This window comes from Rattus rattus, chromosome 2 (genome assembly GCF_011064425.1).
Source record: "Rattus rattus isolate New Zealand chromosome 2, Rrattus_CSIRO_v1, whole genome shotgun sequence".
NCBI lineage: Eukaryota > Metazoa > Chordata > Mammalia > Rodentia > Muridae > Rattus > Rattus rattus.
This window is the reverse complement of record NC_046155.1, coordinates 199,082,890-199,097,450: the sequence shown is the minus strand read 5'-3', so window position 1 is coordinate 199,097,450 and position 14,561 is coordinate 199,082,890. Positions and strand designations below refer to the sequence as shown.

The 14,561-nt window shown below is 45.5% G+C and overlaps 1 protein-coding gene across 1 annotated transcript in view; it reads right to left on the bottom strand.

Annotated features, from left to right (window-relative positions):
* Nucleotides 1-14,561, bottom strand: part of Akap12 (A-kinase anchoring protein 12) — an 89,287-nt gene that overhangs the window by 37,557 nt on the left and 37,169 nt on the right. The window contains 1 exon segment of the mRNA XM_032894797.1: nucleotides 7,142-7,256. Within this exon segment, the coding sequence (XP_032750688.1) occupies nucleotides 7,142-7,256 (115 nt within the window).

Here is a 14,561-nt window from a genome sequence, read left to right as displayed (position 1 = left end):
GTAAAGACCTGAGGGCAGCTGTATGCTCTGAAAGGGATCTAGCTTTGTCACCACCCATGCAACAAAAGGAAGCGTGGCCAGACCCATAAAAGTCGTGCAGTTGGTGCATGGTGCGTGCACCTGTAAGACCAGCATTGCCAGGAAGAGGCAGGAAGACTACCATGAGTTTGAGGCCATCCCGGGCTATATAGGCAGACTCCAACAGAACTAAAGCAAAACGGGTTGACACTGAGCCACAGGAATGGAGCTGCCATGAACTCTTCCTTTACCAGGCCCCCATCCCTGGCTCTACTCTCTATCAAGGAGGAGGTAAGAGAGAGACATCAGATGCCAGAGGTTAACAACTGGTACCAAGGTGAACAGAGGCTAATGGAGGCTAATGGTGGGATGGCAGGCAGGTCTTCCTACACAAGATTAGGTCACACTTAAAACAGAAAAGGAGGCCAAAATCATAAAATATTTCTGCCGAGTAGGGAAAAAGCAAGTGTGTGTGTGTTTGTGTGTGTGTGTGTGTGTGTGTGTGTGTGTGCACGCGAGTGCACGTACACGTATGTGTGCGCGGTGGGGAATGGGAGTCTTTGTTTCCTAGGAGCAAGGACAGGTCTTAGAATACCTACTCTCCAGACCAAGTTATTATGCACCCCAAACAAGGAAGAAGGATTACTTTCGATTCTAGGGTAGGTTATCTGTAAAGGAACGGACTCGACGGGGAGGAAGGTAATTCTCCAGGTTATCATTGGTCTTTCCCTATCCCAAAGGTACTCAGCATTAGGAATGGGAAGGTTCAGAGTCAATAAAACAAGTGTCAATAGAAGCACCATTAGCAAAGGGTACTCTCCACAATGCAGCAAATTCAGCCATTAAATAATTGAGTCACGAGTCCTCCACTTATGCTTATACCTGAGGGATAGCGTCGAGGTGTAGCAAAGTGGGTCACTGCGAAACTGAGAACCAGACTCTCTAGACACCTCAGCTTTAACCAATGCCCTCAGGGATGGGCGTCATGCTCAGCCAGTGTAATGGGACTCATTCCCTGCATTCAGCCTCTTCACTGTTCTCAGATGAACAGGACGCTCACTGGTTCACCCAGGTAATAATTTCAAAGCGGATGACCACCACAGGAACAAGTACCAACCACAAAGCAGGGAAGGACGAACCTTACTGCCGCTGCTGCTGGTGTCAACTGCTCTGGGTGTGCAACGGTGTAATACCTATGTGAATAACATAAATGAAAACAAGGACAGAGCACCACTGTTCTTTTACTCACACAAATGTGACCGGAATGATAGAAATGTCATTTGTGCTACACAGACTCTGCAAACCTCAGAAACACCTGGAAATCCCTGCCTTGTGAAGGAAACATCCAAATGTATTCGGAACTGAGACAGGGCTGGATTACTCGTATGAGGTTCTTTAGACATTTCATTTAGCAACGGGTTATAGTAGCATCTACAGAAATAGGATGTTAAGATTTCCTTATCTGTTTGAGGAACAGTTATAAAAGATGCTCAGAGAGAGAAAGCCAAGCAATTTTAATAAAAAGATAAATTGGGGTGCTTAAGCACCAGAAGCAAGTGCAGAGACTAACTCTGGAACAGAAAAGAAATAGCAGTGATTTTTTTTCATTATACGTAAATGTTTGCCTTTATCCATAAAGAGGTATGGTTTAAATTTGTCCCTGGGACTGGCACTGTGTCTCAGTGGGTAAAAGAGTTCACCACGCAAGCTTGAGGACCTAAGGTCTACCTCTGGAAGCCATGAGAAAGAAAGGCAGATGTGGTGATGGCCTTCTGTAATCCCAGCATTCCTACAGATGTAAGGAGAGGCTGAGGCAGGAGACGCGCCCAGATGGTTGGGGATAGCTCAGAGGATGCAGTGGAGCAGCAAAAGCAAAAGACTCTGCCTCAAAACAAGGGAGAAGGCAAGAACTAGCACAAAAAATTGTCTTCTGATCTCTATGAATATGCGCGCACACACGCGCACACACGCGCACACACACACACACAAAGTAAACACTTTAAACATTTTGCTCTGAGATTACACAACCCTTTACTGTTTCCCCCACGTATATATCTGATTTTTCAGTTTACTTCTGTCACTTAAAGAAAGTTTCAAAGCCAGGAGGTAGGGTGTGAGGGCTGAAAGCACCCAAGAAAAAAAGATTCTAAAATTCCTGAAATATCATTATTTCTTAATTTCAGAAAAGATAAGCAAGTCATAACTGGAAACATTTCTGTTGTCTGTCAAAAAATGATGTCAGTGACGTCTTGAGTTGTGAGGGTCAGGTTGGCAGGGGCTAGCCTTACCTTGGAGACTCCTCCAGGCATCCTTATGACCAACCCTAACAGTGGGAACCACTTTCTGGGCTTGGATTCTGCGCTGCACGAAAGGGAAAAGCTAGATGAGCGCTGTGTTCACTGCTCTCTGCTTCCTAACCGCAGATGCTCTGAGCAGCCACCTCACCTCTTGATGACAGGACCTGGCTGCTGAGGGACTGTGTTCTGAGCTGTGAGCCACAGGAAACCCTGTTGAGACTGCTCTCGTCAGCTACGTTAGCACCACAGTGAGAGAAACCAGAACATGGATATCAGAAGTGCCCTGGGGCTCACTCTGTGGCCCAGGCTGGCCTTGGAATCACTGTGTAGCCCAGGCTGGCCTTGACCTTTGATGCAATCCTTCTGCCTCAGCCTCCCAAATTCTGGGATTATAGACAGGTATAAATTACCATACCCACATGTCATTTCACGTCTGCTCTTTGGTGGTGCTGGGAGTAAATCCCTGAGCCTCAAACATGCTGGACAGACGCTCTTTTCATTGCCGAGCTCCACCCACAGCCTTGTAAATAGCACCTGTCCTTTTAAAGTAGCCATTCAGAAAGAATGTTCCTGGAATCAGAGGGTAAACAAAAACACTTGCAGTGGAAGGCAGAGGATGTGAATTTGAATCCCCCCAGACCCATGTGAAAGCCAGGCTGAGCTGTGAGGTAATGCAACCCCAGCTTTGGAGGTGGGGGTTGGAAACTGGTATTTTCCTGTCTCCAGAGAGAAGCTGGTTGGTGAAAACCATGGACTTCTGCTGTTGTGAGGGATCCAGTCACTTAGAACAAAGTGTGCAGAGGGGGCAAGACGCCGTCCCCTGACCTCCGTATGCACGCATGTGCACGAGCACATACATACAATGCTTCCTAAACGCATCTAACAGGCCAGTGAGATACCTCAGGGGTAAAGAAGGTCCCTGTCATAAAGCCTGATGATCCACGTTTAGTCGCTAGAAATCCTAAGGTAAAACCAACTCCCACAAGTTGTCTTCTGACTTCTACACACACAGACACACACACACACACACACAGACACACACACACACACACACACACACACACACACACGCACACACACACACACACACACACACACGCATACCACTAATACCAAAAGGAAAGTTATGTTGAAGAATTAGGATGAATGAGGATGGCCAGGCAGACAAGATAAAAATAAAAGCAAGCAAGCCCTTCTGCCTAAGGATGGGCCTCTCCTGGAAGAGAGTCCCATGGTGGCCTCTACTGCCCTCTCAGAGAATGGTGACCCTTCCCAGAAGTTGGGCTTTTCTCAGGGTCTTCTGAAGGACAGAGTCTGTTTCTCTCCACTCTCCCAGCCCTGAGCATTCAGTGTGTGCCTGGGCTTCCCAGATGGCCATGGTTAACCGACTGCCTGATCTGTTCAGGGAAGCCACGCAATACAGTCCCAGGTGGGCACTGAATGGCTTTTCATAGAAGGTGGTGCTTAGCCATGTGCTGAGATGTCTGAGAAACCACATCTGAGGGAAAGAAGACTGCAAAGAAGTCTCCAGGAGACAAGGCACAGACCACAAGGGATACCATGCTCCGCAGGATCTCGTGGGATGTGTGCCTGGCCCCGATTCCAAATATCTAGCTTACATATCAGCTCGGCCACATATAAAAATCACTCCTGAGCTTGCAGTACTTCACACAGAAAAGATCCTGCTGCTGCAAATGATGGCTTCAAGACAATCTCTGGGTTTCATACAATAAAAGGTGAAAACTGACTTGTGAGTGCACTCTGCTTTCCACATGTTCACTGTGGTGTGTGGTCAACACACTAAATAATTAAAAGGAAGGGTCAGGGCAAGGCAGCTCAGTCCTCGTGCCTCTCACCAAAACTGATAACCTAACTGATAACTGATAACTGATAACTGATAACCAGAACCAACATGGTAGAAAGAGAGCCAATTCCTGCAAGTTGTCCTCTGCTCAAACCTCTGCACACTCACAAATAAGTGAGTGTGAGTACACATCCACACACACCCATAAAATGCTCCCCAGACCACAATGATTTTGGGTCCCTCTTATCTAGGTCCAGTTTTTTCTGTCTGGGTTTTCATTCAGATCTGTCCAGAGCTTTGACATCACAACCCAATGTTGTCATCTAAACAAATTCACATTTGAGAAATCAAAAAAGAAGGAAAGAAAGAAAGAAGAAAGAAAGAAAGAAAGAAAGAAAGAAAGAAAGAAAGAAAGAAAGAAAGGAAGGAAGGAAGGAAAGAAAAGAAAAAAGTTAAAAACAAAATCTTAAGATATTTTAAGTAAGCTTGATCTTGTGCTGAGTCACATTCTCAGTTATCCTGGGCCACATACAACCCAAGTGACAGCAGATGAGGCTCACAGAAACTTCTGGAACTACACTCTCTCCCAGGCAGCTTCTATATGTGCATCGGGAGAGTACAGTGGTTAATTGTCAGTTTAGGGCTCTAATAACCTAGGTTTGAGTTCCAGGAACAGTGCCTAGCCTACTGACAAGGAGGACGAAGGTAGGGCAGCTGCGGTGGTTTGAATACACTTGGCCCATGGGAAGTGGCACTATCTGGAGGTGTGGCCTTGTTGGAGTAGGTGTGGCCTTGTTAGAGGAAGTGCATCACTGTGGGATGGGCTTTGAGGTACTATGCTCAAGCTCCACACAGTGCAAGAAGAGAGCCTCTTCCTGGCTGTCTGAGGAAGACAAAGTCTCCTTCTGCTTGCCTTTGAATCAAGATGTAGAACTCTCAGTTTCTTCTCCAGCACCATATCTACCTATACCACCACCATGCTTCCCGCCATGATTATAATGGACTAGACCTCCGAAACTATAAGCCAGCCCCATTTAAATGTTTTCATTTATAAGCTTTGCCTTGGCCAAGATGTCTCTTCACAGCAATGGAAAGTCTAACTAAGGCAATAGTAGACAGTGGCACTTGCCTAGAATCTACAGAGCCCTGAGTTCTAACCCTAACACCACAAGGAAGTGGAAACATCAAGTGTTGGCTCTGGATGTTCTTGGTTCTACAAAAACAAAACAAAACAAACAAACCAATAACAACAACAACAACAACAACAACAACAACAACCCCACAAAACTCATTCCTTACAGAGCTGTGCATAAAACCTGGGCCTTGCACACTAGGGACAAGTGCAATGAACACTGGACTTCAGCCCCTAGCCCTCATGGTGACATATCTGACTCTCATTTTCTCTTCTGTCCCCAGGTGTTAGTGCTACCCTTGACCTCAGGGAGTTGCTCCACCTAAACTCTGAGCAGCACCCATCTCTTGCAAAAGTCTTAGGTAATAACCAAGTAGCCTTTTCTTAGCCTTATGCTTTATTGAAATTAATCTTCTATTGTCCCCTGTAGAGAAGAATCAGAAGTAGAAAACCCAGATAAATGGTCCTGAAGTACCTGAGCCACAGTGACCCAGTGGAGTAAATAATAATAATAATAATAATAATAATAATAATAATAATAATAATAATGATAATTCATCGGAGAGCTGCAGAGATGGCTCAGGCAGTAAAGTTCTGGAGTCTGATCCCCAGAACCCACTGACAGCCCGGCTGCTGTGGCGTGAGCATGTCCTCCATGTCCTCTCAGTGCTGAAGAGGCAGATCCCTGTACATTGCTGCTCAACTAGCCAAGCCTTTGAAATGCTTCATGTCACTGAGAAATTCTGTCTTAAAAAAATGAAGTAGATGGCTTCTGAGCAATGATGTCTAAGCTTGTTCTCTGGCTTCCACCCATACACACATGTACCTGTGCACACATGTACCTGTATACACACAAACTTACACACACAGATGCACCAGCCGCTGTTTGGTTCAACTCAAAAATGAATGTGGAGAGGACAAAGGATTGGCCTTGGGAATTTGATTTGGGTTCACGCCAGCTGTCTGGTGGGTATTATTTGAAAGTCTCACACGAGGTCAGAGAAATGCTTCAACTGTGAGACTATGTATGCATTTCTAACTTTATATGGTGCCTGTGGTGATATATAAAGATCAGCTCTTCCCACCAACTTCAAAGCCGCTCCCGGCTTGACACAGCACTGTGGGGCATAGGAGGGGAGAAACGGGTTCCATGTGTTCAAAGGATCTCATCCAGAGAGGCTATGCCCAGCACTTTCATCTGTGTCTTGTTAATATGGCATAGAGGAGCCAAATTACTACGTTGAATATACCTTTTAAAAACTACACGTATGTGTGTATGAATGCATGTATGTTTCAAGCATGCGTGCGTGTAAGTCAGAGAGCAACTTTCCATTTGTCTCCTTTGATCATGCGGGTCCTGGGAATTGAACTCGGACTAGAAGCCTTAGTGGCAGTCACCTGTACCCACTGAGTATCATGATTTCCCTGATCACAGCTCAGGGAAAGAGATGAATGCACATGCAGGAAATCTGTGACACGGGCTCCCCTGGAGTGATGCTGAACTGTCACTTTCATTTTTAGGTTGGCCAGGTATTGGACCCTCACTCTTATAAAGCAAGCATCTTAGTCTTTCTACTAAGAAACCACACCTGACATCATCACACAAGAATGAGGGACAAGGATTTTTTTTTAAGAAAACATTAATTCCAGGGAAGAACGTTGAAGAAAGAGAGTGTGAGGTCAACCCCTGAGTTCAGGGGCTACCCAAAGTGTGTGTTAAACATCTCCTTTTGAGACCAGCTGACTGTGTCGTTGGCTTCATGCACCATGAGGCATTACAGAACAATAGTGTTTTCTGTTGACAGTGTGTGACAACCCTGTTCACGGTTCACTGCAAGTGCAGTCTCCAATGTCCTGCGAAAATCAGCCTGGCCTGCAAGGGCAGCTTACCGTCCTCATCAACGACTTTTTCCTCCTGCCCCTCCTGGTTTTCCTCTTGGACATGGACATCTCCTTGTTCAGCTACGCCGTTGACAGTAGACAGCTGGCCATTCTTCTGTGGGAGCTGGGGGGGAAAGACAAAGCCATGTGAACATGAGCTCAGTTCCATACTGCCCCCCCCACCCCCAGTACAAGTCAAAAGCAATGCCTTGACTTCCAGAGTATGAACTATGAGATGGAGAAATACAGAAAATGGAGATTCTGTGGTGGAGAAGATGAGAGTTCTAGAAGATTCTGTGACCTCTTGCAATAAATGATGTTCTATCACCAAAGATTGACCCTTGTATATGAAGTGTGTACACAAGTCCATGCATTCGTTCCTTTGTCTGTTAGTTATTTAAGATCTGTTTCAGAAGCTACAGTGAAGAGTTTGGGTGAGTCCCAGCACACTAAGCTTGCACACTAGCACAGAAGCCAAACTTTTCTTATCCCTTCCTTTTTATTTTCTTGTGATGATGGGAAGCCAGGGCCTTGATATGCTAGGGAAGAAATCTATCATCTCTGGCCCTAAGTGTGTGTGTGTGTGTGTGTGTGTGTGTGTGTGTGTGTGTATGAGAGTGTGAGTCTGTGTGTATGAGAGTGTGAGTCTGTGTGTATGAGAGTGTGAGTGCGTGAGAGTGTGTGTGTATTATGAATGAGAGTGAGTGTGTGTGAGTGTGTGTGTATATGTGAATGAGAGTGAGTGTGTGTGTGAGTCTGTGTATGAGTGTGAGTCTGTGTATGAGAGTGTGAGTGTGTGAGAGTGTGTGTGTATTGTGAATGAGAGTGTGTGTGTGTGCATGTGTGAATGAGAGTGAGTGTGTGTGTATGTGTCTATGTGTGAGTGTGTATGTGAGTGTGTGTATGAGAATGTGAGTGTGTGTGTATATGTGTTTGTGTGTTGCTATAAAATAGTACCTCAGTGACTGTTCTTTAAAACCCCACACTCACACTCTTGGATATATCCCTTGAGCATCTCTTTCTACTACAGCGATTCCTAAGTCTGTTAAAAATGCCTTTTAGTAAGGCCCACCTCTTGGGCTGGAAAGTTGGCTCCGTGGAACACATAGCACATGCTGCCAAGTCCGATGGCCTGAGTTTGACCTCTGATAGAGGGAGAATCAATCCCCACGAATTGTCGTTTGACCTCCACATGTGCACCACAGCACTCATGCACATGTATGTGTACCAGCACACGCAAATGAATGTTAAAATTTAAAAGGAAGGAGTGATGGAGCTGGAGACATGGCTTAGAGCTAAGAACACTGGCTGCTCTTACAGAGGACCCGTGTCTGCTTCCCAGCAACCACAGGGGACTCATAGTGATCCAAAACTCTAGTTCCAGGGGTCTGATGCCTTTCTTCATCTAGGAGGGTACAAGGCACACATGGTACACATAAATACACGCAGGCAAGGCACTCACACACTAAGTACATTCATTTTAAAAATTGTAAGAGCCAACTCAGCTTTTTAAAAACATTTAAATCTAAACAGATAAATAAAACCATGTTTCTTTGTGATGAGATACAGGTGAGGAAAAATAACTGAGCTTTATAAATAGTAAGGTGTCCTCAAGTTAAAGCAGATGTTCAAATTTGTATGCATATGAGTATTTTGCCTGAATCTATGTATATGTATATGCATATGTCTGTGCACCACACACATGCAGTGCCCAAAAGGAACAGCAAAGGATATCAGCTCCCCTGGAACTGGAGATGGGTGCTGGGAATCAAACCTGGGTCCTCTGCTAGAACAGCCAGTGAGTGCTCTTAACATCTCTCCATCCTTTGAAACTGATGATCAAACACATAATTACCAAGTGGAAGCTATAGAAAGTGCCATGGAGCAACTGTGCAGAACCAAGTGGGAACAATAGATGATCCCAGGCTGTGCTCTGGGTGTCCAGGGTTTTAGCGAGGAGGTAAGGCTGAAGGCTAATTCTCCTGGAAAGGGCTGTGTGGCAACAGAGAACACAGGGAAGGAGGTGGTCTATCTGTAAAGAACTTGTCTTCTAATCAAAGAGCAAAATTTGTTTGGATCCCCAAACCCTATGTGAAAAGTCAGGTGGGATGACATGTGTCTGTAATCCCAGAGATGGCAAGATGGGGAATGGAGACATAGAGATCCTTGGAGCTCATGAGCCAGCTAACCTAGGCCACTTGGTGACATTCCAAGGACAACGAGAGGCCTTGGTCTCAGACAGAAGGTGAAGAAGGGTGACTAAGAACTGGAACAAGGGGCTGTCCCCTGACCTCCACATATCTGCTGTGCACATGTGCACATGCACACACACTAAAAAAAAAAAAAAGAGGGAAGGAAAGACCAGTCACAAAACCCAGCTAGCCCCAGGCTGTTCCTGCTCACGGGACAAAGAGGTACTGCTCATTCTGGAAAGTTCTGTGGCCTCCAGATCCAGAAGTCTTCAGGCGCACCGCACTGATTCCACTGTGCTCGTCTCTACTCCTAGCAAAGCCCTTCTCCCCTTGCATTTCCTCGGAAGTCACACCACACACTGACACTGCAGATGGAGCAGTCAGCTTCAAAATGCCCATGCTGAGGCAAGTTATTAGACAAGATGATCAGATTACAGTTCCGCTTCAGGGGCTCACTTACCAAAATATGAAAGATGGGAATTTTAAATGAAAGATAGAGTTAAGGGAGAGGTGGCGTCTCCACAGGGCTCATCAGCAAAAATGCCAGCACATTTAAACTGGACAGCACAGGAACTGAGCACAGGTTGGAAAGGATTAAATTAGCGGTATGGAACAGGTAGGGGAACGGGGAATCACACGTTGTGGTGAGTGTATGACAACTGAAAGAATGTTAGGTTCTGTCTTGATGCGTTATGGATGGTGATACAAACCTGCAAACTAGGGTGCTTGGGAGTGGGAGATTAAGCAGGAAAATTAGGGGTTCAAAACCAGCCTGGGCTCCCTGAGACCCTGCAAGCACCAAAAGAAATTAAACAGAGGGGCTGGAGGGATAGCTCAGAGGTTAAGAGCACTGACTGCTCTTCCAGAGGTCCTGAGTTCAATTCTCAGCAACCACATGGTGGCTCACAACCATCTGTAATGGGATCTGATGCCCTCTTCTGCTGTGTCTGATGATAGTGATGGTGTACTCATATACATAAAATAAATAAACCTTTAAAAAAAAACCCAGAGATCCAGGGAGGATGCACTGATACAACTCTCTCTCTCTCTCTCTCTCTCTCTCTCTCTCTCTCTCTCTCTGTCTCTGTGTGTGTGTGTGTGTGTGTGTGTATGCATGTGTACCAGTGCACTGAGGCTGGAGTTGCTAGGCATATCTTCCCCAAATACTCTGAAGTTTCCTTACTGAGGTAAGGCCTTGCAGGAAACCCAGAGGTGACCCATTTAGCTTATTCAGCTAGCCAATTGTCTCTGGAGGAGGAAACCACCAGCTCTGCTGCCCACACATGCTTAATAAACCCAGTTTTAATGCTGTAAACGGTAGGATAATTGTAAACTGTAAACAAACAACTCTTCCGCCTCCTCTTTTAATTTGTTGGTTTGTTTTTGAAAAAGGTCTTATTATGTAGCCCTGGCTGGCCTGAAACCCTCTATGTAGACCAGGCTGGCCTCAAACTCAAGAGGTTCATCTACCTGCTCAAGTACTAGGATTAAAGGCATAGACCGCCATGTCTAGCTCATACATTTATTTATTAGCATGTGCCTTAACCTTTTCTCAAAATCATGTGTATGCATGTCTGGGTATGAGTGCAGGGTTCCTTCCGATCCCCTGAAGCTGGAGCTACAGGTGGTTGTGAGCAGCCCCCTGCATGGCCACTTGGAACCAAACTTGTCTCCTTTGCAAAAGCAGTGCATTCTCTTAGCCACTAAATCACCGCTCCAGAACCAGCACTGCTTTTTATTTTTCCAACCACAAAACTGGAGCATATGCACCGGTTTGGAATACGGGAGAAGAGTTTCTTGCTAATTCTTTCTATCAATCATCTTTAGTCAGTATCTCCTTTCCCTGAGACTCCCAGGACCACTGAAGACAGGATTTATACTCAGCTCAGGGCAGGATGAGAAGGAATGAATGGACCCAGATGAGGTTCAGTGGGGTCCGGTTCAGGAAGAAGGGTGATTTTGAAATTCAAGGTTTTCCATCGAGAAAGAAGTCAGACAATCCAGCTATTTTTCTCTCTGGAGCTTTCTCACTCAGATTTATCCACACATCTTGGACCTAAGTATTAGGAATACGCTTATTTCTTTTGAGACAAAAATTGGAATAGAAAGACACGGCCCTCACCCCACAAGCACAATGAGTACCAGAAACCCAATCTTCCCACTGGATTTGTGATTCAAAAAGCGACGACGCCTCCTCTGACCAAATCAAAACCCTAAGTGTTTTCGAGCTCATATCCTCAGGGCGGGTCAGCCAGAGTTTATCCCAGTAAAGTATTACCATATTACAGCAGAGCAACACTAAAATAATCAAACCTCTCAAATGTTTCCAGCACCAGCCTCGCCTACCTCTAGGAACATCCGGGGATATTCAAGACAGTTGTAAGATGTCCGAAGGTAAGGACCAGGCATTTTTCTCTTCCTTCCTTACAAAACCGGCTAGAGCTTGCCCTGAGTTGTCTGTGCGGAGTAGCAAGCTCTTTAATGGATTTCTTCAAACAATGAACAAAATCCATGAGGTCCTGACAGCTCTCAGGATGCTGAGGGCAGAGGAGAGGCTCCTCTGCAGGAGCCATCTTCCTAGCTTACATTCTTCCTGAACGGCCCAGAGAGCTGGGGATGACCCAGCATCATCTGTCACATGTAGAAGAGGCAACTCCAACTCCTGCAGCGAGCCCTACCTATACCAGAAATCATGTGTACGGATAATCAGAATAGGGGGGGAGGGGAGGACAGGGGCAGAGGGAGGGGGAGGGAGGAGAGATACGATCGGATGGACTTGGTGGCAACTTTAATCCCAGTGTTCAGAAGGCAGAGGCAGGTGGATCTCTGATTTGGAACCCAGCCTGCTCTACAGAAAGTGAGTTAATTCCAGATCAGCTATATAAGAGAAACTTTGACTCAGAAAAAAAATTATCCTAACCATTATAGTTGAGTCTGAAGTGCCTCTATCCTGATAGTCTGTCAGCATCTTTTGCATAATAATGCCCTCATTCAAAATACCAACCAGGGCTGGGTTACAGCTCCACTTACCTATAGGACAGTGCCATGTTTGATCACCAGCAGCACACGCACCCCTAGATCGCCACCTGACACATGTTAAGATCCTAATAAGAAAACTGTAAAATCTTCCTCATGTCAAGTGTTGCCAACAACTGGGGTCTCCTGAAAATTACTTGTCCAGTGTGTGTTCTGTGAAGTGAACACTCTAGGAACTTGTTCATGCTCTGGACCCAAGGAGTAATCTGGCAAATGAGGAGGAACCAGTCTCTCTCTTTCTAAGCTCTTGCTTATCTGGGAAAGAAAGAAGCAAGGGAGAGCTACAGAGGGTGATGTTAAGGAGGAAAATGGCCTGAAGTTTTGTTTCCATTGTTTTGTTTTGTTGTTTTGGGAGGGGGACATATGACTTGTCTGTTGCTCTAATAAAATATCATAACCAAGACAACTTGAAGATGAGAGAGTTTATATTGCCATATGGTTCCACATGGTTTCAAAGCGGCTGGCAAGAAGCTAAGGGTTCCCACCTTTTACCTCAAGCATTAAGAGAAAGATCACTGGAAATAGGGGAAGGCTGTCTACTCTAGAGCCTCCTTCTAGTGATGCACTTCTTCCTGCAAGGCCACATCTCCTAAACCTACCCAAACTGCTAACAACTGGAGACCAAGCATTCAGATGCCTGAACCAATGGGGGACATTTCCCATTCAAACCACCACAGGGGGTTTTCAATCAGACAGTATGGGGCATAGCAGCTCCAAGTAAGTTCTGAGGTCAAGTTCCCATTCCCCTAGGCTGTGAAACCTCACCTCAGCTCATTTTCCCAATTATAAATCAAGACCTAATACACTTTTCTGTTTTTAGACTGTCTGGAATTCTAACAAATAGTATCTGGGACATTCTCTAAGTCATAAAAGCACACACTGGAGACCCTTTATGTCCTGGTCCATTTGTTCAAATGAAGACATATGTTCCAGGTCAGTCTTTTCTGGCTTATAGCACACTGAGGCCATCCTCTCTGAATTGTCCTTTTGTATTGACAAAATAGTATCAGCAAAATAAAGCCTGACACACCAGGGAGACAGAGGCAGGAGGATTAAAGTTTGAGGCCCATCTGAGCTATGATAGCAAGAATTTCTTTTAAAAATGATAATAACTTGGGGGCTGAGAAGACAGCTTAGTGGTTAAGTTGCTTTTGCAGAGGACAGAGGACCGAGTTTGATTCCCAGCACCCACATAGCAGCTCACATCACAACCATCCACAACTCCAGTCCCAGAAGATTCGACATTCCCTTCATCTCCTGCAGTCACCAGGCGTGCACATGACTTATACATACATACACACAAGCAAAACATTCAAATAAATGAAATAAATCTAAAATGTCGATATAGGGGACTGGAAAGAATCAGGTTAGGAATTCTTCCCGAAGACCCAAATTCAGTTCTCACCACCTACTTTGGGCACCCCCTATATCTCCAGTTCTACGGGACCTGACTTCTGGCTGCTATGGGCTTCATACATGTGTGGGGCACACACACACACACAAATATTAAACACACACACACACACACACACACACACACGCACACATACAGTTAATTTTCAATTTTTTCTATTTTAAGCAGAAGAGGGGCTGGAGGGATGGCTCAGTGGTTAAGAGCACTGACTGCTCTTCCAGAGGTCCTGAGTTCAAATCCCAGCAACCACATGGTGGCTCACAACCATCTGTAATGAGATCTGATGCCCTCTTCTGGTGTGTCTGAAGACAGATATAACAGGAGAGAGAGAGAGAGAGAGAGAGAGAGAGAGCGAGAGAGCGAGAGAGAGCAGAACAACAACTAAGGAGGTAGCTGAGTTGGTGGTGTTGGGGGGGCAGAGCAGGTGGATTTCTGCAGCCAGCCTTACCTGACTGCCGAGCTCCATGCCAAGGAGACAGAGAGCGAGAGAGACAGAGAGAGACCCTGCCTCAAACAAAGCAAAAAGAGCATGTACAGACAAATGCACACACAGTGGCTCAATGAACAATGGCACACGCACACACAGTGGTGTGGCTCATGGCAATGGCACTTGACACTAAGCAAGCCAAGAATAAAATTTAAAATACAAAAAAAAAAAAAAAATTAAAATTGGTTATGGTGCAATTCTTAAGAGACATCTATTTCTCTTCCTTGAATTTAAAGAAAAACTAACCTTCAGGCAATCAGAAAGAGAAGGCGCTCCTAACTGGCAAAATCTTTCAAAGAC